The sequence below is a fragment of the Vicia villosa genome, linkage group LG6 (assembly GCF_029867415.1).
Source record: "Vicia villosa cultivar HV-30 ecotype Madison, WI linkage group LG6, Vvil1.0, whole genome shotgun sequence".
Classification (NCBI taxonomy): domain Eukaryota; kingdom Viridiplantae; phylum Streptophyta; class Magnoliopsida; order Fabales; family Fabaceae; genus Vicia; species Vicia villosa.
Window position 1 is genome coordinate 160,298,413 of NC_081185.1, and position 24,858 is coordinate 160,323,270.

Here is a 24,858-nt window from a genome sequence, read left to right on the forward strand (position 1 = left end):
CATATCCGAACGCACCTTTTTTCCCAAAAAAGAATGTGACTTCGGATATGCATATGCGAAGTCACATTTTTTTAAGAATAAATGTGACTTCAGAGATCCATATCAGAAATATAGGAGTATTTTTGGATTTTCACCAGAGGTCAGTGAAAAGCAGTATGGGTGCATAAAGAAATTCTCATAAGAGAAACTCTTATCCCACCCCTTGGGCCTCTTAGGCATCACGTGAGTTTCCAAAAATACCTCCATGTTTCCGTAGATGTATCTTCGAGCGTATTTTTTTTACTTTACGTTGATTTGTTTCGTAGGTGCATTTACATATTGTTTCCAGTTATGTAGCTCCCAAAGAATTTGATCTTATACCCGCGCCAGACTCTTCTCCGACCTCATTCTTCACTTTTCATCTTCTCTACTTACTCACTCTCTCAACCTAAAAAATATTCCTTCCACCAAAGTTGGGTTTTTTCTCTCGAGTTCGACTAGGAATATCAACATCAACGATCAACACACTTCAACTTGTTCTACAGTTTCTTGGTAGGACACTTGTTCATTATTTAGACAACCGTGGTGAGTGTTTCACCCCATAGGGATTTTGGTATATTCTTATGCTTCATCATGTATCTAACCATATCTAGTATGATTATATTTCTTCTTTTTGTTATTCCATTATGTTGATGTGTATAAGGAGCAATTATCTCATGATCAATACCATGTTCTGTACAAAAGTCTTCAAACATATTTGATGTATATTCATAACCTCCATTTGTTCGCTAAACCTTGACCTTTCACTCAGGTTTTCGACAAATATTTTGAATCTTTTAAAGATCACAAATACTTCATCCTTGAGTTTGATCACATAGATCCAAAGCTTTCGACTATACTCATCGATAAATGAGACAAAATACCTGTTTCCGTCAATGGTATGCTCCTCGAACGGGCAACATACATCTGAATATACAACTTCAAATATGCAGGAGGAACTCATTGGCATAGTTGAAACAAAAGATTTTACGAGTTGCTTCCCTACTAAGTAACCTTCAACGAGTTTGTCGGACATCACAAGCCTTGGTATACTAGTTACCGTATCTTAAGTAACCAGTTGATTTAGTGACCACAAATTCATATGTCCAAACCTCAAACGCCACAACCAACTATGCTTGTGGCCAACAACTGTTTTTAGACATTGTACTTCAATCGTACTGATCATAGTCTTAAACGCCTGATTCTTGCATAAAGGATATTTTAAGACCAAATTATTATGGGCCTTGAATAATTCTAAGGCTCAATTTTCATGACCACTGAGAAACTTTTTTTGACCAATTGTCCAACACTTAGGAGGTTGCAAATCATGCTAGGTACATAAAGTATATATTTGATCATAGCTTTAGCTCCATTGCTCCTTTGAATAACAATGTTGCCTATACCTTTTACTTGAAATGAGCTATTATCTGCAAGTTTGATGTTGCTCCTCTTAGACTCGTCAAACTCTACTAGCCACTCTCTTCAACCAATCATGTGATTTGAACAAACTGTGTTAAGAAACCAGATCTTGGAGTCGACTTGCTCAGTTGCCACTGAAGCCATAAGCACCATATCCTTAGAATCATCTGAATTTTGACTTGCAAGATTTTCTCCTTCATGATCCTTGCCTTTTATCACTCCCTTTGTCTTTCCTGTACTAATAATTCTTGATCAAATGACCCCACTTTTCATAGATATAGCACTTCACACCTTTGTTGTCTTTATGATATGAGATTTCTTCTCATTTTTTCAAGGATTCAGAAGTCCTATCATATACTCTATGCTTTTGAGGATTCACCCAAGACTTCTTGCTTTGAGTCATATCTCATTTGCCTTTGAACTTGTTGGAACCACTATGCTTCTTCCATGTTTGCGCCTATAGTGATTGCATTGAATCTTGGACCCATTTCCTCTCAATAAGCCGTAACTCATTAGCTCCAACGAACCAACTAAACCTTCCTATTTCATAGTTTCAAGATTGTTGGATTCTTGAATAGCTACGGTAACGTGATCAAAGTGAGAGGTTAACGCACGCAATACCTACTCAACTATCATCTTATCAGTTAGGACTTCACCACAGTCTTTCATGAGATGAACGAGATTCTGCACCTTCGTGATATAGCCGACAATCTTTTCATCTTCTTCCATTTGCAGTCATTCATACGACCTTCGTAGCACTTTCAGTTTAACAACTTTCACCTTCTCACCTCTTTCGTAATACTTGATTAGAATATCCTATGCCTCCTTTGCCAATTCAGTATGAGAAGTCCGATCAAAATGTTATGCGTCTATCGTCGATTGAATACAACAGGCCGTCATACAATCCTTCTTCTTGGCATCCTTGAAGACGATTCTCTAGGCTTCGATTGCATTTTGAGTAAGCGCTGGAACACCATTAGTAACCACTTTTAAGGGTTCATGATTGCATTTGTTTACTCCATCAGATCCAATTTTTGCCGCCAAGAATCAAAAGAGAATTTGAAATACTACCATTGTCACTGTTCATCTTTGTAACGATTGATTAACAACCCAAGATCGCGGGAACACGATCACTAACGTGTGATTCTTGAAAACACAGTCAAGAGCCTAACCGAAGCTCCAAATACCAATTTTTTAGTGCTTGATACAGTTTGAGTGAGAGAAAGAATGCGAGAGACAACGAAAAGTAATGGAGAATTGTTAATATTGAAAGGCTATAAAAGTGAATTACAAATATGTACATATATAAAAATATGTGACTTGTATAATAAATAACTAACTTAATAAATCCTAACAAATTTGAGCTTGCCCTTAGATTACTTAACTTGAATTATACTTTCAATATAGTTTTCATATATCTTAATAGATAACTTCATAGCATACTCACTTTAATTTTAAGTTATTTTGTGATTGTTTCGGAACAAATTGAGTTATTTGATTGCATCATAATAATAAGTTATTTGATCGAAAAGATATGTCCTCATCTCAAATCGTTGATCACGTGAAAATCTACCTTTGAGGGTGGATTAAAGCCAAACTCAACTTGTTCTCATATGATCTTAAATTTTTGTGAATCCTTCGTCTTGATTGTTTAGACTTCTTAGCTATGTTCTTTAGTTTAATTGTGTCTTGAGAAATGTTAGCAACACTCTCTTTAACACTCATTTTTTTATTGATTGAAATATGTGTGAGTCCTACCACTTTAAATGAAATCTATTTCTAAAGTGAGTGATCCATATATGTTTCAACCAATAAGAAAGTGAGTGTTGGAGAGAGTGTTGCTAGCACTCCTCTTGTGTCTTTATCTAGACTTATATTTTAGAATGATAAACTATGTGATTCGAGTTCAGTCTGTTTATGTAAGTAATATATTTAAGTAAAATTTTACTTTTTTGTTTTTGTTTTGTGAACTTTACACTAACAAAACTAACTCTTCCATAACCAACCAGAATACTTTTTTGTTTTTGTTTTGTGAACTTCACACTAACAAAACTAATTCTTCCATAACCAAATATTGAATAAGAAATAATGAGAAATTTATAGTATTTATTTTTGGTGTGAAAAACTAGTAGAATAATAAAAATATTTGCGAAAAATTATTCAGAGTTCGAAAACACTAAATAATTTTAATATGCAAGGACAAAGAACAATGTAAATCAAAATAAATGGGCTTTAATAAAAATATCTCTCTAAGCAAAAAGACAACAATTTAACTTGATAGAAAAAGACAAAATAAAGACAAGAAATACAATAATTTGTTTACCTAATTCGACCAAACAATATACTTTGAGGGAGAAAGCAACTCTCTGATTCACTATACTTCTAAGAGTTTTTACAAAAGATTACAATTGAGTTACAATGTGAAATTTTCAACACTCTGTGTTCAAATCTAATTAATAGCGTAGGTCATTAAACATACTAATGGATAGGGGTGAAAAAATGGACCCGCCCCAAGGGTTTAGGCCCACACCATCTAATGCGTCCACCCTGATCCGTCCAATTTTTTTAGTGGGCTTTTGCGGGCATGAACATTAACATAAATTTTGTATTTTTAGGCTTAAAAGAAGAAGTGTTCGCGAGTCCGCCTCATCCATCCCTCACTTTTAGTACGGGGCGGGACAGAGCTTTAGGCTCTCACTCTTAAGTATGTACGCCTCATCCCGCCCCAAATTTTTGCGAGCTTTTACGGGGCGGGCATGCCCATTTTCCACCCCTATTTATGGATAACAAATTTCACTTGAGTTCTAGAACATACCTCACGCTGTGAAGAAGAAACTCACGATCATTGAACATTTAAAATCTAACGATTGTACCAATGCCATGAATCTTGCAAGCCTTATTATCACCAAGGAGAACAACTCTACCTTGCCCCAGCTTCAAAGTGTCAAAGTATTTTTTTCTTGGACACATATGATAAAAGCAACCTGAGTCCATGATCTAACACTTTTTTAGCCACACAACTCGATACCATTAATACACCAACATCCTCATAAATATCCTCATAGGAGGCAACTGCAAGATGAAGCATTTTTTTCTCGGGATAATTCCCCTTGAAGTGATAATTTTTTTGACAAATGAAGCATTTTAACCGTAATTTGTCAAACCTCTTTGATTTGGATATTTCTCTACGCCCACTCCCTCCTCTTATAACACTAAACCCTTTACCATTATCGTCAATATCAATTCTTTCACTTTTAACAATGATTTGGATCTCACAACTATCTAAACTTCACCCAAAGTAATAGTACTTTCCTTAACATAAATAATGACATCTTTAAAGAGCTTAAATGATTTGTGTAATGAGCTCAACAAGAGTAGAGCTTTGCCTTCATCATCAATGTTCACCTCAATATTCTTAAGATCAACCATAGTCTTGTGAAATTATGTCTATTACTCCATTGTGAATTTGTTATCTACCATTCAAAATGAGTAGAGTTGTTGTTTGAGATATAACTTTTGAGTCAAAGATTTGGTCATATACAATGATTTAAGGTTTGTCCATATTGAAATCGTAGTCTTCTCATTGACGACTCCCCTTAGAACTTTATTCCTAAGGCATAAGATAACAACACTTCTCATTATATCCACCTTCTCTACTTTTGATAGGTGTGCAGGCATCAATGCCTCATTCTTCATTGCTCCGATACATTTATCTTGAGTTACGATTGCTTGCATATTCACTTTCCACAACTCAAAATCATTGTCGTTAGAAAACCTCTCGACATTCTATTTAGAATCCATGATGCTCACTTACAAACAAAGCCCTTTTGCCCCACGGTGGACACCACCTGTTGTGAAAAATTGGTAAAATAATTAAAAAGCACTTATGAAGAATTATTTAGAGTTCAAACACACCAAGAAATTTGATGTGTGGGGACAAAGAACAAAGACAATCAAAATAAATGACCTTCAACAAAATAACTCTCTAAGTAATAATACAACAATTTAACTTGACAAAAGAAGATAAAATAAAACAAGAAACATAATAACTTGTTTATCCAATTCGATAAAACGATCTACCCTAGGATAGAAAACAACTCTTTGATTCACTAAACTTTGAAAAATTGTTACAAAAGATTATAAATGAGTTACAAGAAAATAGTCAGTCAAACTCCCAAAAACAAATCCTATTTGGTAAATCACACAACCCACTCTATATATAAATCACACAAGTTCAAAGTGTTTAGAAGTTTTTCTCAACCCCTCTTAAATATCTTTAAAAAATTCCTAAATTTCAAGAACATGCACTTAGGAATTTATCATTTCTTCTCAAAGATTACCTTTAATATTCCCAAACCCTTTTCTCTATTTTCATCTCTAAGATTTTGAAGGTTGTGATGAGCAAACATCCAAGAGATAAATATTTATAACTATTGAAACTCAACGATTCCTTAAACAAGCCCAAAAATAACCCACTAACAAACATATCCAAGGGCTAATACAACGAATCCCAATACTCATGAACCGAAAAAACCAAACCGCCTTCCGGACCCGGACCCACTGTCCTACTGCTGCAACTCTCTCTGGCGTAGCCTCCCTCCATGCCGGTTCCACTGACAATCTCACTTTGCATCGCCGGGCCAACTTTTGAGCCAACCTCATGCCGCGTCAGCTCTATCGCCAACCTCACTTTGCAGCGCCGCATCAACTCCGCCGCTAACCTCTCTCGCAGCTACGCTGTCTTTGTCGACTTCCTGACTAATTTTTAGTTTCTACAACTTAAAATATATATATATATATATATATATATATATATATATATATATATATATATATATATATATATATATATATATATATATATATATATATATATATATATATATATATATATATATTTTTTTTTACAGAACTTAAAATATATTTTACTTCTCTTAATCACTTAAATTTTTAAAGAAAACATTTTCAATTCCGGCCGAATACAAGTATAATTGAAGATGCCATATGAAATGGATATAGATGGGTAAAATGCTTACCCCCACATCATGATGCTGTCACCTTCATACTATTGACACATTCACTAATGTCTAAATTTCATTTTCTACTCACACAAAACTTATTGCACAACGTTTCTTTCATATGATCATAGCCTTATGTATTCAACATTATTTCGAATATAATTAAATACTTTAGAATACATTTGCTTAGATTAATTACTAACCAGGCTTCTCAGAACCATCCAACAAAAGAAATTGATGCTTTCATCATGATGTGCTTATTTTCATCATTCACCCAACAGTTGTCACATTAAGAAATTGTGATACCAACTTTATTACAAACATACAATCACAATATTAATATTATTCTTAATATACACATCTTCTACATTCGTGTTACATTATATTATACTACTTCCCCACCAATTCAATTCATACATGTAGAATAATTTGAGCTTAACTAGTCCATTATAACATGCAATGTAATCCAACTCATATGCTTTTCAAATTTTAATTTCAACTTTAACTAACTTTACACATAATTTTTCTACTTATTTATGTTAAACTTTACTTAAGTACCTTTAGTTAATTACTCATTATAACAACTCATAAAAGCACATTTGATTCCTTCAATTCAAACACCACACACACACACTTTCACCACCTTTCACTGAAAAGTTCAACCTCACCTGCATTCATTTTCTTTCATCTTAAACTTGATTATTTCTTAAAGTTCATTATAAAAGTGATTTTTTTTTTCTTTGGTTCATGTGACTCAAGTTTCAATTGATAAAGAATGAAGAGGTTGAAGTAGTTGTTTGAAAATGGGAGTTGTAACACTTGGTGAACTGAAGCCTAGTGTTTCTGGAAAAAGAACTTTTCGTCCAAGTTCAAGCATAAGACATGCCACTGAATGGTACTATATATATATTCTTCTACTACTTCTTAACATGTTTTACACCATTTTTGTAAGTTTATCGCAATCCACAGTCACACAGACATCAGACACAAACACTAGAAACGACACTGATAATATAATTTGAAAAGATGACAGAAATAGAATGTAACCATTAAATATAGTGTCAGAGTGTCTGTGTTGTGTCTGTGACGTGACAGACTAGTTGATTAAGAGGTAGAGTTTGATGATATGTTTTTATCTATCAATTATTATTTTAGATTTTAGTGTGAATGAATTTGGAGAAGCAATAGGAGTTCACCGACAATGGACAATTTTTTTGGCTTCATATAGAACATGACAACTGTGAAATCAACTAGACCATACTACTGTTAACTCCAATGATTTGCATGAATGGGTTCCACTCTATTGAAATAGCCATTCTTAAAATATTCTTTTCCAAGATCTTGATTTGGAAGTTTAACTTGTCTATTGATTTGTGGTGTACAAAGCACTTAGATTTAGTTCCATTTTGTGCTAGTAGTCTCTTTCAATGTCTTTGGTAATATTCATTGAAACTTTCATGTTTATGTTTGTGTATCTATAGTGATTCAGAATGAGTATTTTTTTGCAGGCCAATTTCTGATGTTTCTAGTGATCTTACTATTCAAGTAGGAGCATCAACTTTTTCACTTCACAAGGTAAATGAAACAATCTATCTTCCATTTTAATATTCAGGCCCGTCTTTGAGGGTGTGTTGCTATAACACTGAGCCTCAAATTTGTCACTCTGAAACTTGAGGGTGTGTTAACATGTGCTATAGCACTGAGCCTCAAATTTGTCACATTGAAACTGTGACTAAATAGGCCTCATAATAGATTTGTCACGGTTAAACTATGGCAAAATAGACCCTCTAGATGTTTTGTCTAGATTGAACCGTAACTCACCTGCACAAGGCCTTGAAAAACTTAAGACGGCTCTGTTGATATGTTATAACTTATAACTATGAACTAATAACTTAAAAATCTTGCAAATTATTTTTCAGTTTCCTCTTGTTTCTAGAAGTGGAAGATTTAGGAAACTACTACTAGATGCAAAAGATTCAAAAGTTTCGCGCGTAAGTTTTCCGGCTGTGCCAGGTGGTGTAGAGGCATTTGAACTAGCTGCGAAATTCTGTTATGGAATCAATGTTGATTTCAATCTCTCAAATATTGCTATGATACATTGCACATCTCATTTTCTCGAAATGACAGAAGAATTCTCAGAAAAGAATTTGGTGACGAGAGCCGAATCATATCTAAAGGAAATAGTACTCCCAAACACATCAAGCATTATAAATGTTCTTCATCATTGCGAGAATCTTGTTCCTTTATCCGAAGAAATCAATCTCGTTAATAGGCTCATCAACGCGATAGCGAATAATGCCTGCAAAGAGCAACTTACGTCTGGTTTGTTAAAACTTGATCATAATTTTCCTTCCAAGGCAACATCGATGATGGAACCGGAAACGCCTCTAGATTGGTGGGGAAACTCGATGAATGTTCTTAGTCTTGAATTCTTCGAACGAGTTGTATCCGTTATGAAGTCGAAGGGACTAAAACAAGACTTGATCAGCAAGATTTTGGTAAACTATGCACATAATTCTCTTCAAGGGACTAGTAGTGTTAGTTCCCTCGACGTAGAGTCGCAGAAGAAACAAAAGGTTATTGTCGAAACTATAGTTCGTTTACTACCAACTCAATCAAGGAAAAGCTCGGTTCCAATCGCGTTTCTATCGTGCTTACTAAAAACCGCGATAGCAACAATGGTGCCAACTTCTTGTAGAAGTGATCTCGAGAGGCGAATTGGTCTACAGCTCGATCAGGCCATTCTCGAAGACATTCTTATTCCAACAAACTCGCCTTTGAGTACTCACAACACAATGTATGATATAGATTCGATTTTGAGGATCTTTTCGACTTTCCTGAACTTGGATGAAGTGGATGATGAAGATAGTGATTTCAGAGATGAAAATCAAATGATGTACGAGTACGAATTCGACAGTCCTGGATCTCCGAAACAAAGTTCAATTCTTAAAGTATCTAAATTAATGGATAATTTTCTTACTGAAGTTGCACTGGACTCAAACCTTTTGCCATCGAAATTCATAGCACTCGCGGAATTACTTCCTGATCATGCTCGTGTCACAAGCGATGGACTCTATCGAGCAGTTGATATCTTCCTTAAGGTTAGTACTCGAAATCGAATTCTTTCTATTGCAAATACTATTAAGAATTTCATTACTCTATCACAGATATGTTTATTTATGCCTGGCATGACTATATCCACTTAGATTCAGCCCTTGTTGCTTCGATTCGTAAAGAAACAAAATTATTAAACTCGTATTATAATTGTTGGTTTGTTTATCTTATAGGTTCATTCGAACATTAAGGACTCAGAGCGATACCGTTTAAGCAAAACTATCGATTGTCAGAAACTATCTCAAGAAGCATGCAGCCATGCAGCACAAAACGAAAGGCTCCCGGTACAAATAGGCGTACAAGTTCTTTACTACGAACAAATTAGGCTTCGAAACGCGATGAACGGAGGACACAATCAAATCATGTTTGGTGGAAATCATGGCCAGTTTCCTCAAAGATCAGGAAGTGGCATAGGAAGTGGAGCAATTTCACCTAGAGATAACTATGCATCGGTTAGAAGAGAAAATCGAGAGTTGAAGCTTGAAGTAACAAGAATGAGAATGAGGTTGAATGATTTGGAGAAAGATCATGTTTCTATGAAACAAGAGCTTGTGAAAACAGGTCCTGCACAGAAATTTTTCAAGTCATTTGCTAAGAAACTAAGTAAATTTAATGCTTTGTTTCGTATAAATAGTATTCGTGGGAGTGGAACTGCAAGGTCTGGTTCACAAACTCGGTCGCGATTTCCTTTTCAAAGGCGAAAATGTCACTCAGTTTCATGATTATATGTTGTTAAGATGTATAATCTCTGTCACAATGTATAATTTGCTTAAACATGTAAAGCATGATGTGAATGTGATTCAACTTGACCAAATTTTGAGTTTATTATAAATGATACTTGGTGATTTTTGGTGTTCATCATGGTTTTAAATAGCAGTCTATGTCACTTGGGGCGCATTAAGGATAGTTACAACATATCTATATGTATTATACTAGGAAGCACGGACATCCTGATAATAACACTCACATGGTGACATCAGTAATAATTTAAAAAGGAAAATGCTAAATGTTAAGAAAATGCAAAACAAGAAAGGCAAGAATAAATCCCAGCCATTCAATATCACAACCATCCCATGATCCCTATTAAAAAGAAAATTAAATTTAAAATAAATTTAAAATTGTCCCCTAAAAGAATGACATGTGTCCATTCTTGCATTTCTTCTCCAATTTATTTCGTAACATATAGCACTACTCATTTAAAAATATGAATAAATTAAACTTAATCACAAGTGTCGGTGTAGGTGTCAGACACTCATTTTTCAGAAGTGTCGGTACTATATAGATTATAAATTAAAATAATTATGGTGTGAATCAATCGTAAAATTACACTAATATTATTAAAATTATTTGAACTATTGTATATTAATTTAAATTTGACTTTGTTTTTCATTATTATAAAAGAATAAAAACTTAATAGTAAAAAGCCTAACAGATCTTATAAGATGCTTTGATACATCTTAAAGTAAGTTTATTTTGAGAAAAAATCATTTTTATAAAATCGGTTTGTAAAGTGAGTGTTCTTTTTTTTATATAAATTCTTTTTTAGATTTTATTTTTAACTAATGTGTAACTTAAATATCTCTCATTATATCTCTCAGGTGTAACACTATTGGATTTAGTATAACGACGAATATACTGAATTGTCAATATGTAAAATTTGTTTTTCCAACACATAAGAAATGTGGTTGGACCTAACTTAACCCTACAAAACCGGTTGGTAGGGTGAAGATTGTCCCCACTTAACACACTATACCTCACGCCCAGGACTAGACAACTGAAACGTGGAGTGGAAATAAATAGTGGGTGACCCGATAGCGGAAACTATAATAGGTGGCCCGAGGCTCTGATACCATGTTAAGAAATGTGGTTGTGGGCCTAACTCATCCCTACAAAACCGGTTAGTAGGGTGAAGATTGCCTCCACTTATAAACACATGTTTAGATCATATATTGTCCGATGTGAGACTCTTAACATCACATCTATTTAGTTTGATGCGCATATATAAATGATGGTGACCGAAATGGATAGACTTTTAATATTAAGATAAAATTATAATTTTAATATTAGTTAACTCTACATCAGCATGTAAGGTAAAAATTGTCCCTATATGTTCGAATTATATATTATGCTATGTAAAATTCTTAACTGTTATCAAATTCATGTAAAACACCCTACACATTTGTTGCCGTCAATACTAAATAAGTAAAGATACACCTAACCTATTTCACCTTAATATTGACAAAGTAGATGTACATGGGATTAACACTTTATGACAAGAGTTTCTAAGACATCAAAATCAAAACATGGCTACAAATTAGAGCCTTTGAGTAAAGGACTTGAAAGTTTATAACAAAAAGTCAGATACAATGAATCATATCATATATTTTTTTGGTGTCAAAGAATCACATAATTTGATTATGTGGTAGCATAATGACTAGAGTGACAAAAAATGCAATGATTATTCATAACCAAATAAAAACAAGCAATGATTATTGATTATTTCCCACTTCTACACCATTTTTCATGCGTAATCATACCATGTTCACAAAAAATATTTGACTCTCCTCACTTCCCACTCTGCTTGGATAAAACTTTTCCGACAAGAAAAGGTTTTGAGCAAAAGCAAGAAAATGATGGTGCCATGAAAAAAGAGGAACAACACATCATGAGAAATGAACTCCTTTATGTTTTATTTTGCACTAGTTGCCCTACGTTCTCCTTTTTTTGGTTAATTAAGAGGGTCAATCTCAAGAGTTATGTGCTCACCTCTCTCTCCGTATACTATATAGAAAACAACTACTATTACCACCTTAGTTTTTACTCATTAGAGAAAAAACCAAATAATTAAAGTTTTTTAAAAGGGGAATATTTTTGCACATGCATGCAATTAAATAGACAACTAGCAAGTTTAATTTTAAAATATAATAATTGTGAGTAATTACGTGGAGAAGGAAAAAAATACAGAATTTCTTATTCCACCTCATGTTTTTTTAGCGCACCACGCGAAATTTCAAAAATATTTCTGAAAACTGAAAATATATTTCCGATTCACGCCATGTTAGATATTAATTATGTTGGAAGAGTTGGGTACTAAATAGAAATATAACTACGGTTTAGAACCATAAATATATTTTTGGTTTGTGAACTAACTCACACCAGCACATCATCACCTATTCACCATATCATCACTTTAAATCATCAATCATGTCACAAATAATCAAGCATCGTTAGTTCACGCAATATCACAACAATGTGATGCAATAACAATGGACTCATACATTTGGTACCAGTACTTCAATGATGACTCAGTCATCGTTCTCCAAAGATCCCCACCATAGGATCGATTCCCGCTTGGAACCGGAGCATATCAACAAATTGCACTCTATCTGCACAATAGGATTAAGGGCTATCATTGGACATATGGTCCTACAACATCACTGGACTTATCGTCCTACGAATATGCTATGAATGCATGATGCTCAACTTCACAAAAATCAACGACCACAACTAGTCAAAATGGCATCATCATTCATTTATTCATCAAAGTCATGTCATCATTCAAACATACAACATCACAAGCATCTTGTTCAACTCAACACACAATCATCAATTAATCATGTTATCAATCAACACATAACATTCATCAAAATCAAGTATAGAAACCTAAGAATTCACAAGCCAAATTTCATACAAAATACCTTATAAACCTACCCAAACGTGCACACTAAAATTTCAGAAAATTCTCAGAAATTATAATAAAATATAAGTTACTATATTCTAAAATCATTTTAAAAAAAACATTAATTTTCAATTTCAGGGACTCGCGCTAAGCACACCTATACCGCGCTAAGCGGGCTCTCTACTGTAATTTGGTTCTTTTTATTTTTAAGAGCGCATTGAGCGGGCTCCACCGTACTAAGCAGGCTCTGCGATTCTGTAGAAAATTCCTGCGCAACCTGCATCATACCAGACCCAAATTTTTATCCAAAAACTGATTTTAATCCTTATTTTCATGCGATTTAAGATCTACTAACCTAGTTTTAACATGGATTAATCATTCTAATCACAAAAACACACATGTTCATCATACCTCCATCATTCTTCATCAAACCCTAGACCTTCAAATCCTCAACAATGGTGGATTCAAGTCTAAATTATGTTATTATTCACCAATACAACAATTACTAATATCATACAACATATTAATCATGCAATTCAAACAATTCATCATGGTATTTCATCAATATCATCAAATTCATCATAAAATCCCCAAACCCAAACCAACATACAATTATCAATCCTTTAAGGAAAATATAACAATTAAGATAACCCTCCTTACCTTAGATTATTATCTTGATTGATTCTCTTCCCAAATTCTACAGTCGTTATTCTTCTCCTCTCTTGCCCTAGCTCTCTATTCTTTTCTCGTTTTCTCCAAAATTCTACGATTAATAAAATTTCTTCCTTTTTCTCTTTTTATCTAGTTAGCCTTAGGACCCTTATTAGTGATATTCCTAATATGCCCTTACTAACTCTTCCTCATTATCTCTAATTTTATTTTATTTAAATAATAATGCTAAATTAGAAATTATATTATTATTCTAATTAACACCTCAATTCTACTACCCCACACACATCAGCATAAACGTCACGCATCACATAATCACATAAAAACATCAAATAATAATTAAATAGTTAAATCTAATTATCAGGGTTTTACAACTCTCTCCCACTTAAAGAATTTTTGCCCGTGAAAATTATCTGACGAAAACAACAGCACATAAGACTCTCTAATCTGGTCCAACTCCTTGTTAAAAGATCCTGGTTAACCAAGAGTTAGTCAAAAAGTATTTGTTGCGTAGTTTTAAAGTAAGCAAGTGCAATATTGTCGTATCCATATGGACTAGTTGTGATTAAAGACAAATTCAACAAATTTTATGATTCTAAGTAAGAGTTTAAATTTGTTTGGTTGCAGAAAAGTAAATGATAGAAAATAAATGGAGATTTCGATGTTAATAGTGAGAACATTTTCTAGGGATATATTTCATCATTATTATACTAATGCATAATTATTGGCTAATAATACGCTCTTCTAATCAACTATTAATATTAACACATGTTACTCTCACCGTATATGTTTTCTGACTCAACAATGTGAGAACAATTGTTTTACCTAATGTGTGATATTTTGCACTATTAGATATAACATCTTTAAGTTTCAACAGTGACATACAAACATGGATTAACAGTTGGCAGTATTCTACGAATGTTAAGCCTAACCCTTTGTCTAGGCATTAACAGCCAATAGATGAAGACTTGGATCTAGTAACAACAGCCAACACCTTTCGTATGTCAATTCATATAATGAAGAATGATTTTACATAGATAATCTAAAATAAACATTAAGAACGGAGAATCATCAATGTTAAAGCTTAAGTAAAATTACATAAAATGCCATGATCTAATGAAACATTAATATACAATAACTACATCTACCCCCCCCCCAATAAAGAGATTTCTAGCTATGCTTACTCATCGTAGTTATATAGGTAATCTGAAGAAGACAAATTCGAAGAACCATCTGCAAGTGTCACTGCGAGCAGCGCTTTGGCCTTTAACCCCCTTATCTTATTCTCCTATTAAGTGAGACCAAGGTGAACCTACTATTTTTCTGTACTCTCTTGAATCCACCAAAAATATCTAAGAACCGAAGCTGAATTTCCTATTTATAGGCTAGAGAAAGTTACACTCGCTAGGCGCACTGCCCATCCTCACCTAGTGCTCATACTTTCTTCAAGGTTAAGAAACGCCAGCTCACCCTACAATTAGCCTTAGCCTCCCTAGCTCTCTAGGTGCACCACCCATATTCGCTTAGAGCACAAATTCTTCCTTCCATATGAATTTACTTAGCCAGAGAGTCTCCTCTCGCCTGTACTTGTCTAGCGCACCCATATTGTAGCCTAAAGATCCTTGTTTGTAGAAAGTCGATCTTGACAAGTTCTTTGTGTGTTGCTTAGTGGTTTTTCATCCTTTTCACGTGTTTTTGATAAATATGCAAGTAGAAAGTCCAAACAGGTGTTTTAACATTTCTCATAGATTAAAAAGATTTTTTTTAATGTTGATTGCTGCTTAAAATAAGTCGATAAGTACCTACGTATTTTACGTAAATTTGGAACTCATGAGTATTTAAAACTCCTCTGTTCTTTCGATCTTCATGTTGGGGAGTCTAGGAGAGTCGAGAGGGCTAATGAGACAAATGCTCCAGGACCACAAGAGAGGAAGATGCCACATCTCAACCCAAAACCTTAAGGTGTTAGGTAAATGAGTCATCTCTCTTATATATAATCAACATTCCACTCATTCATAGGCAATGTGAGACTTTAATTACTCACACTTGCACCAAACACTTCACACCAATTTCATCAAGGTGATCCTTCTCATTGACATCCACAACTACCTGTGATACAGAGACAAGAAATTGCATTGGAATTATTATATTTGGAGGGAGGGGGTACACAGTCAAAACAGGTAGATACGAAATCCAATTTTCTCTTTAGTTAGATAATGGGTCAGCTTATACAGAAGCCCACAAGCCCAAACGATATCCAGGCCACTTGTGTGAACATCCTGTGAATACGACGCCGTATCAACGGAAACATTGTGGATTTGATTTCTGCGAATAGCGTGTGTGAAGTGAAGGGATGAAGCTATCTCTTGCAGGGTTTCGAAGTTCGTTGCCATTTTCTGGCTTAATTAGGTAATTCACCATTGCTTTCTCTACTTGATCGCGCTCTTAATTGTTTCTTTCATTCATTCATCTTTTGATTAAAGCTTTATTTCTTTGTTCTCTAGAACTAAATGTTAGGGTTACGAATTATTAAAAGCTTTACATTTCTTATTATTAATTATGAATTTTGATTGCATTGAGTTTGATGTTTATAATTGTAACCATCTTTAGATGCATGTTTCTTAAGCCTATGTTTATAATTGAGAGTGAGAATGAATTTAGCAATTAAGACCTCTCTGAGCACGTGCAAGACGGACTACAACACAGAGTGTTGAACTGTGGCTAAAAAGGATGTCATGAATTATTTGTCACCGACACCGTTAAACCATGACAAAATAAAACCCCTATTTGATTTGCACACTTAACTAGTAGTGGTTAATCAAGCATGGAAGAAAAAGGTACTAGGGTGATGTTAACCTCTAAAATGAATCTATAAACTCATGAGATTAGTGTTTGTAGTTACTGGTTACAAATGAGCAATCTTATTAGTTGATAGTAATCAGATGTTGATGTTCATGACAAATATTAAACTTTAGCAGTTTTTATTTTCATCAACTGTTATAAAATCCCATTTTATCATCTAAATCAAGAGTATGCTCCATAGGAAACTAGTACATCAAAATGAATGAATGTATGGTTGGGTAGATTAGAATGTGGAATGTAGAATATTTTTGTTAAAATGGGGCTTGGGCAAGTTTATTACTGCTTATGTAATTAAAAGACTTGTTTTTATTTTGTGACAGGGAACTTGAGAAAGATGTAGAAACTGTTATTAAGGTGCTACAACCTGGACCTTTAGGAATCACAGAGCATAAGTTTTCTACCGATGAGATTCGTAATGCTAATGTTACAGTCGCCAAAGCAGTAGCTAATTGGCGAAGAAATGCAATCCTTCAGGACAATAATCATATTTTGAAAGACTATATTCACAAGTGAAGGTTACAAATTAGAACATTTTGGCAAACCAAGTTGATGAAACCTCTATTTATGGCCTTCTATACTGATTTCAGTTCTGCTCTGAAATTTTGATCTGAGCTCAAAATTGCCCTCTCTAATAATTTGTGAACATGAAGATGTTTAATGTTGTAAATGTTGGTTATTGATAATAAGTTTGCTGAATGCAAGTTAATATTATCTTAACTTGGGTAAACGCATCATTAGCTAAAGTTAAATTGTTTCTGTATAATCTATTAATTATTTTGTGGAATTTATGAACCTAAGTTGAAAATAGTTTATAAACAATATCATAGGCTGTTGTTATAATCTTTCTCAAACATTATTACAAAATTTGTCAATAGATAAATTTAAACAAACCTTAGTTTTGGTTCCATGTTTTGTTTCTTTCATTTTTGAAATTCACAGTTTTGGTTTTTGAAATGCCTACTATTTTCATAACTTATGTATTTGGCCTTGATTCTTTATGATTTGGCAAACGATATATTTATGTGGACAGATGATATGGAAATGCATTCTTAAGAGAGAGTGCACTTAAAGATATTGTTATTATAATTCTTCTTAAAAATTATAATGAAAAATGCACTTAGGGATATTTTTATTACAATTCTTAATAGAAATCATAGTGAAAAATATTGAATAATGAGAGAATATTTGTTACATGTAATAGTATTAAGATTTATATAATTAATAATAACTAATAATTCTAAATAATCAATTAGTTAAACTAAAAATAGCTAAATAATATAATTATATCTCTAATAAGTGTCATGAATAGAGGTGCTCAAAATACAAAATAGAAACGATGCATTTGTTCGACTTTTTTTTTAAAAAAAAAAAAGCTAAATTATAGTTTTGGTCCCCTATTTTATTAGATTCACGAAATTAGTCCCCCTATTTTAAATTCAAACAGTTTTGGTCTCCTTATTTTAAATTTAAACAGTTTTAGTCTCCCTTTCATGTTTTTTCAAAGTAAAACGATGAGATTTTTTATTTTTTAAGTTATATTTTTATCTACAAAGTTTAATAATAGATTTATATACGATGATTTGTCATGTTTTATAAGTAATTTATTATTAAAAAAATTAAGAATACCGTTAATTTTAAGTACAAAATTATGAAAGGGGATCAAAACAGTTTAAATATAAAATAAGGGGACCAAAACTGTTTAAATTTAAAATAAGGGAACCAATTTCGTGAATTAGAAAAAATAAAGGGGCTAAAACTGTAATTAACCCTTAAAAAAATTCTCATAATGTTACAAATTTTTGTTTAAAAAAATTTTTTTTTTTAAAATTTAAAATGAAAAATTAGTTTAAAATTTAAATAAAGATATTTCATCTTTTGATATAACTTTTTTCTAATATCAATATTTTAAAAAATTATTTAAATTTAAAACTATTTCAAATAATTTTCATAAATATTAATTTTAAAATACATATTTTTAAAGATAAAATAAGCGGATCCAAAATCCATATTTAAGCTTTGATTATTTTGGTTGTTTGTAAGCTTATTTTTTAGGTCTAAGCCTGACCTTTTCGAAGGTCTGGTTAGCCTGTTAACCTACATAAAAGCCTATTTGTTTTAGACATTTGTAAATAAGCAATTAAAATAATATTTAAATAGACTAACTTATTTTAACTTACCTATTAGCATAAGTTCTAGGAGACTATTTGTTTAAAAAAACTTATGAAAACAATGTTCATTTAGTGTTTTCATCTTATTTTCACAAGTTCTTCAAGATAACCAAGTTTTATCTATGTATTTTTAATTCAAAGTACAAAACATAACTTAATGATCATGAAAAAGTATTCATATTTATTTAAATAGGTCGGCCTGATAGGCTTAAAAGATTTTTTTAGGGCCTGAGACCTAACTTTTTTAACTAAATAGACTTATAAAAAAGTCTAAATCGTTTCTATTTAAAAATAATGTGTGACCTGAACCTATATAAACTAATCTGTAGACTCCTGTTATCGGCCTGATCTATTTCTATTCATAGCCTTAAGTGGTAAAATTCAATCTAATGTGTGCGTAATTGATGTTGGCTTTGGCATGAGAAAGAAATAAGTACGGCATAGTTATTACCAACTAGCCAAGCGTGTGTCTCTGAAGACTTTGGGGTACGTCCATATGTTAACGTCTCACATCCAGCCACCCAAGACTGTGTGTAACACACACAAAATTACACTCAAACAACAAACGATGCAAAACACGTCAAAAGTAAACTAAAGTCATTAACATGACCAAACTTTTGTGCAGAATCTTGAATAACATATTAATAATTTTATTCAGATAATTAAGTAAAATAATTTGCTTCGTACATATATAAATTTTCCATTTTATGCCATTGTTTAAAATTCAATGTGATTAATGTATCTGATCCTTCGCCGCCAACATATTTTATATGAATTTTCTCTATTCGTTCTTCAAGCTTTCGGTGGTTGTGAGCTACCGAAACCATGCTCTTTCGGCATACTAGTTTTAAACCTAAGAATTCGAAGATTCTGGTTTGCACTATTTTAAGAATGGCCTTAAGTATTGGTTATTCGAACACAGGAATTGACTTATTAGATGTATTGTTTTCCAATTGTTTAATGCTACTTAAGAATTCAAACCGTCCAAATTTTACTTTTGGCTTTGGCCAACTTTTGTTTATTGTAGAATACTTATAAAAAGTTATCTGCATAAGTGTAAATTGAATCTAGTTCACCCATAGAGAGATGAAAGTTCAAGGCTTGGTTTTCAACTTTAATTGAAAATAAATAATTTAAGTGATGTAAGAGGTTTTTTTTTTTTAAGCAAGTTATATTAATTTAGAATGAAAGTTTATACTCGGATACAAAAGGCGAAGAGCCAAAAAGAAAATTACCTTCCAAAGTAGTGTAACAAGTTACATGGTCAGTTTTAAACAATCAAACCCACAAACTTTTAGAAAAAGATGAAAATTGTTTCATACTGGAAACATAATAGGTACTGATCGATGACACATGACTCTGAAATTGATGACATGACTTTGAAATTGATGACATATGACTCTGAAAACGATAATGTTGATTTTTATTACAATTACGCAGAATGGATCTGCAACATTATCATTCTAACACCCAAGTCAATTACGTAATCTAAGATGAATGTAGTGAAAGATGGAGATCAGAAAAATAACGCATTTTCTGTCACAGTTTTTACTACCACAAATAAGCCATCTTAGTGAAAAAAAATTTGTTCCAACAGAGCTGATTGGTAAAAAAGTAGTAGTATTGATATCATAAACATAAAGAATCCTATCACAAAAATGTCTTGATTTGATACAATTTATATTTTTTGATAAAATTTTAATCTTTCATTAATTTTATTTTATATAGTATTTATAAACGGTATTTATAAGAGTATATTCAAATAACATCTCTTCTCTCCAAAGAAATTTAGTTATTTAGGGCATATACTAAACCCTCAGAAAATAAAGACGAAAAGGAGGTCGGCATATGCGTTAAGAGAAGTAGCACACTGGACACAAAAACTAGTGCTAGGTCAGTTCTTGGCATCGCAGTGGGGACTATGGATTCCTCGACAACTTCATTACTAATATATTACTACATGCATATCTTTTTTCATTCTCTCTCGTTCATTTAGAATATCCTACTCAAAAATCTGAAGCATGCATTCACAACTGTGCTATTTTGGCTTTCTCTATGACGGCTAAGTGTAAGTTTAATATACATTCCATACTATAAATGGATACATTCCAATTTATGCGACACTATTTTTGAATTTTTACCAAAGCAAGCCATACTAAAGAAAGCACTTAAAGTTAAGAACTCTTGATGAAGAAGTTTAGAGTTAAAGATTAGGGTAAACATAAAAGTAATAGTAAACTAAGATCTTACTTAAAAGATTGTAAAGAATATAATATAAGACAAATGACAGAAGAATATGTGGCGCATGCATTAATTAATTTAATCTCTTTAATCTTTACGAAAAAGAATATAATATTTCCTTCATGAAAATGTTTTTGATAAAAATAGACGTGTCAATTATAATTTAGAAACAGTAAGCAAAAAACTATAAGTTAGAAACTAACTAGAAATACTACCGCTTAATTAATAAGATGAACAATTCTCTTTGTTTATTTTTGAATAAACAACCTAAAACTTCTAGAAAAAGATGAAACATAATAGGTATTGATTGATGACGTATGACTATGAAAACGACAATGTTGATCTCCAATACAATGGCTCATGGTGGACCTGCTCTATTATCACTCCAACGCTCAAGTGAGTTATATAGTCTAAGATGAGTGTAGTGAAAGATGGAAATTAAAAAAGTGTACCTTGAATCTTACGTGTATTGATTATATACGTTGGATGATTCCAATTGGACCATGCATGGTTGGGCTTCCGCATCTTTTGGCTGGTCCAAAACAGTTGTCCTAAAGCTTACTAAATGTACGATTGCCAACCAAGAAGTCTTTCAAAGTCCTGGTCGGCATCTTACTATTGTGTCCGACCACAATGAGAAGTGGGAGGGCCATTGAGTAGTTGCATAAGTAATGAGAAACAAGTACATTAAATGCATTTCCCATCATTGAAACGTCTCATTAGTTTTTCGGGCGCGTAACTTTAGACTCACAGGTCATAGCATGGCTTTTCTCTAGAGCATTCAATGACACTTGAGTTCGCTTGTATTTCCAAGGGGAAATCTAGCCGTTGATTTTTAACTTTCAGTTTTCCATTGATCTGGTATGACGCCCCATCTCATATATATTAAGGTCTCTTGGCTTTTTGGGAGAATTTTCGCCATTTATGAGAGTCAGTTTCCTTTGGCAAGAGTGATTTTCTTCCTTCTCAAAAGCGTTTCTTTGAGAGTTCGCCTTCTCCAAAGCAAGCTTTCCATTCTGTATTTAATATATACCATCTTCGTCATACTCTACTCTCTCCAAGTACCCTTTTTACCTTGAACTTATTTCATAGTACCTAATATTTAATTTGACATGGGTAATATAAATGACCATCACATAAGTTTGTCTAGTGGTTCTAAGAGTAATGTTTCTTCCCTTTTAGTTAGGGAAGAAACATTCTCTAGTTCAGATTCTCATCGCCCAGTTAACAATCATTCAGTTCCAATCTTTACAATTGTGTTTGATAATTCTGAGTCTGGGAGGTTTTTTAGTGGTTATCTTTATAGAGAAACTTTCTCCAACGCTCTTCTTTCTGATGAGGATGTGAGAGGTGATCATGCACTCAACTTTGTTGCTTTAAATATGGGAGAGACTCGAAATTTAATCAAGACCTAGCATACTACTATTAATAGACAGGATCCAAGCGACGCTGAGATTAAAGCTCATCTTGAACGTGATACCAAGCCTAGTGTGTCGATTGACTCAAGGCTTTCGAGATCTTTTGAGTTGACGAGATACCTCAAAAGGGTATCAAGAAAGTGAAATCGATTGATGCAAACAAGTATAATTGGTCGTCCTCCGAGATACTAGGAACACCATCTTCTTTAATATTGAAGTCAACATTCTCTCTGACTAATAATAATAATAATTAAGAATTATTTTTAATATTTATAATTTATAACTATAATCATAACTAGTAAAAAATGTTCATAATTAGGGTTAGATATACAAATCCCCCTATAATATTAGCGAGATTTGATTTTAGTCCCTGTAAAAAAAATTTTTGGATCCCCTCTTTGTAATTTAAGATTCCATCAGTAAGACCCTAATCCACGTGGATTATTTATGTGTATATTTTATTTTTTCCAAAGCTTACCAGGCAGCCTCCAATCCATTAGGCTCTGAACCAATTTTGTTTTAATGCTTCAGACTGTTAAATATTATATTTAGTAAATCCTTTAGTCTTCATTATAACATGATTGAAATTGAAACAAAGATTGAGATGCATATTGAAATTAAACATTATAACACTATAACATTAATCCTTTAGATTGAAATTGAAACACATTGAAATGCAGATTGAAATTGAACATTATAACCTTAGTCCTTTAGATTGAAATTGAACTACAGATTGAAATATTATAACATTATTTCATAAATCCTTTAGATTGAAATTGAAACACAAATTGAAATTGAACATTATAACATTATTTCATAAATCCTTTAGATTGAAATTGAAACACAGTTGAAATTGAAACGCAAATAAAATATGAAGCAAAGAGTGGAAGAATCACAATAGGAACGAGTCGACCACCATCTTTGATACGCAAATAAAATTGAAAATACAACCAACGCATGAATCTCGCATAATTGAATCTCACCGCCATCAAATCTCGCGGTCTGCAACTTCCTCGCGTCGATCCGACCTCTTTTGTTGTTGTTTCTGTGAACATGTTGATATGTAATTAATCATGGATGATATGTCGTGTTTGTTTTGTTGATTTGAGGAAACTTCAATAAAATTGATATGAGAAGTAGGAGAAAGAAAGGATTTCATGGGTGAGAGAAAGAACCTAGAGACAGAAAGAGAAAGCTGTAGAGGGAATTGAAATGAATTTTTCTCTGGTAGTGTTGTTATTTTGCAGGAAATAAAGTAGAAGAAGATTGAGAAATTTATTAGGGTTTTGAAATTGGGAAAGATAATGCAGATCTGATATTATGATAAATTATTTTGATATTAATTTATTTTGAAGTGATGATTTATATTATAGAAGCGCTAGCCCAATGGTTGGGTACTTGATACATGAGCGAAGCTGACTGGGTTTGAATCCTATGACAAACAATTTTTTTGAGATAATTTCTGTGTTTAATCCTAAATTATAATATATAATTAATAAATTAAAATAAAATAAAAATTAAAAAATTAAAAATGCCACATATGATAAGAGGATTAAAAAAAAAACTTTACCAAAACTAAAATCAAATCTCGTTAATATTATAGTGGGGCTTTATATATTTAACTCTCTTAATTATTATTATTATTAATATATTCCTAAAAAAAATATTTATATTTTAATAATAATAATAATAATATTTACAATAATAATAATCACAATAGTAATAATTAATATTTTTATATCTATAATTTATAACTATAATTAAAGCTAAAAATGTTCTTAATTATTATTATTGTTGTTGTTGTTGTTGTTGTTGTTATATTTTTTTATATTTATATAAATAATTATTGATATTTATAAATTAATGTAAATAAATGATTAATATTTATAAATTAATAATTTAAAAATTATTATTATTATTATTATTATTATTATTATTATTATTATTATTATTATTATTATTATTATTATTATTATTATTATTATTATTATTATTATTATTATTTATTTATTTGGATAATCTTCAACTAAAATAAGTCTGTCTCACTTGATATCCGCAAAACTCAAAATCAGATTATTTGTTTTCTAATAAACACAAGTGAGGAAAATCTTTACATTAATATACTAAAAGAAAAAGTAAAGCTCTCTTGTCCTCAAAAGGAAAAACAAAGAAGAATGGAAAGTACAAACATAGCAAAAAGAAGAACCCATGGTGTTTGATCAAATTGGAGTGAGCTTTTGCATAGCTATAAA

The 24,858-nt window shown here is 32.2% G+C and overlaps 2 protein-coding genes across 3 annotated transcripts; both read left to right on the forward strand.

The window, feature by feature from the left end:
- The first annotated feature begins 7,013 nt into the window (after nucleotides 1-7,013).
- LOC131610855 (BTB/POZ domain-containing protein At1g03010-like) lies at nucleotides 7,014-10,440 on the forward strand. 2 transcript variants are annotated; one of them, XM_058882910.1, is made up of 4 exons: nucleotides 7,014-7,350; nucleotides 7,964-8,030; nucleotides 8,375-9,556; nucleotides 9,743-10,440. In XM_058882910.1, the coding sequence occupies exons 1-4, from the start codon at nucleotides 7,259-7,261 to the stop codon at nucleotides 10,289-10,291; spliced, it is 1,890 nt and encodes a 629-aa protein (XP_058738893.1). In that variant the 5' UTR covers nucleotides 7,014-7,258; the 3' UTR covers nucleotides 10,292-10,440. The 2 variants fall into 2 exon arrangements, with proteins under 2 accessions (XP_058738893.1, XP_058738892.1); XM_058882909.1 differs by lacking the exon at nucleotides 7,014-7,350 and adding an exon at nucleotides 7,383-7,891 and having other exon boundaries at nucleotides 9,743-10,439.
- Nucleotides 10,441-16,172: 5,732 nt separating this feature from the next.
- LOC131612993 (uncharacterized) lies at nucleotides 16,173-17,496 on the forward strand. The gene is made up of 2 exons (XM_058884722.1): nucleotides 16,173-16,326; nucleotides 17,100-17,496. The coding sequence occupies exons 1-2, from the start codon at nucleotides 16,271-16,273 to the stop codon at nucleotides 17,290-17,292; spliced, it is 249 nt and encodes an 82-aa protein (XP_058740705.1). The 5' UTR covers nucleotides 16,173-16,270; the 3' UTR covers nucleotides 17,293-17,496.
- Nucleotides 17,497-24,858: the final 7,362 nt, after the last annotated feature.

What these genes read in the sequence shown, in the direction of transcription:
- LOC131612993 (XM_058884722.1), top strand. Translation starts at nt 16,271, where the DNA reads ATGAAGCTATCTCTTGCAGGGTTTCGAAGTTCGTTGCCATTTTCTGGC. An exon ending in CCATTTTCTGGCTTAATTAG is followed by an intron (nt 16,327 to 17,099) that starts GTAATTCACCAT and finishes ATTTTGTGACAG; the next exon opens with GGAACTTGAGAAAGATGTAG.
- LOC131610855 (XM_058882909.1), top strand. Translation starts at nt 7,731, where the DNA reads ATGATTTGCATGAATGGGTTCCACTCTATTGAAATAGCCATTCTTAAA. An exon ending in AGTCTCTTTCAATGTCTTTG is followed by an intron (nt 7,892 to 7,963) that starts GTAATATTCATT and finishes ATTTTTTTGCAG; the next exon opens with GCCAATTTCTGATGTTTCTA. An exon ending in CAACTTTTTCACTTCACAAG is followed by an intron (nt 8,031 to 8,374) that starts GTAAATGAAACA and finishes ATTATTTTTCAG; the next exon opens with TTTCCTCTTGTTTCTAGAAG.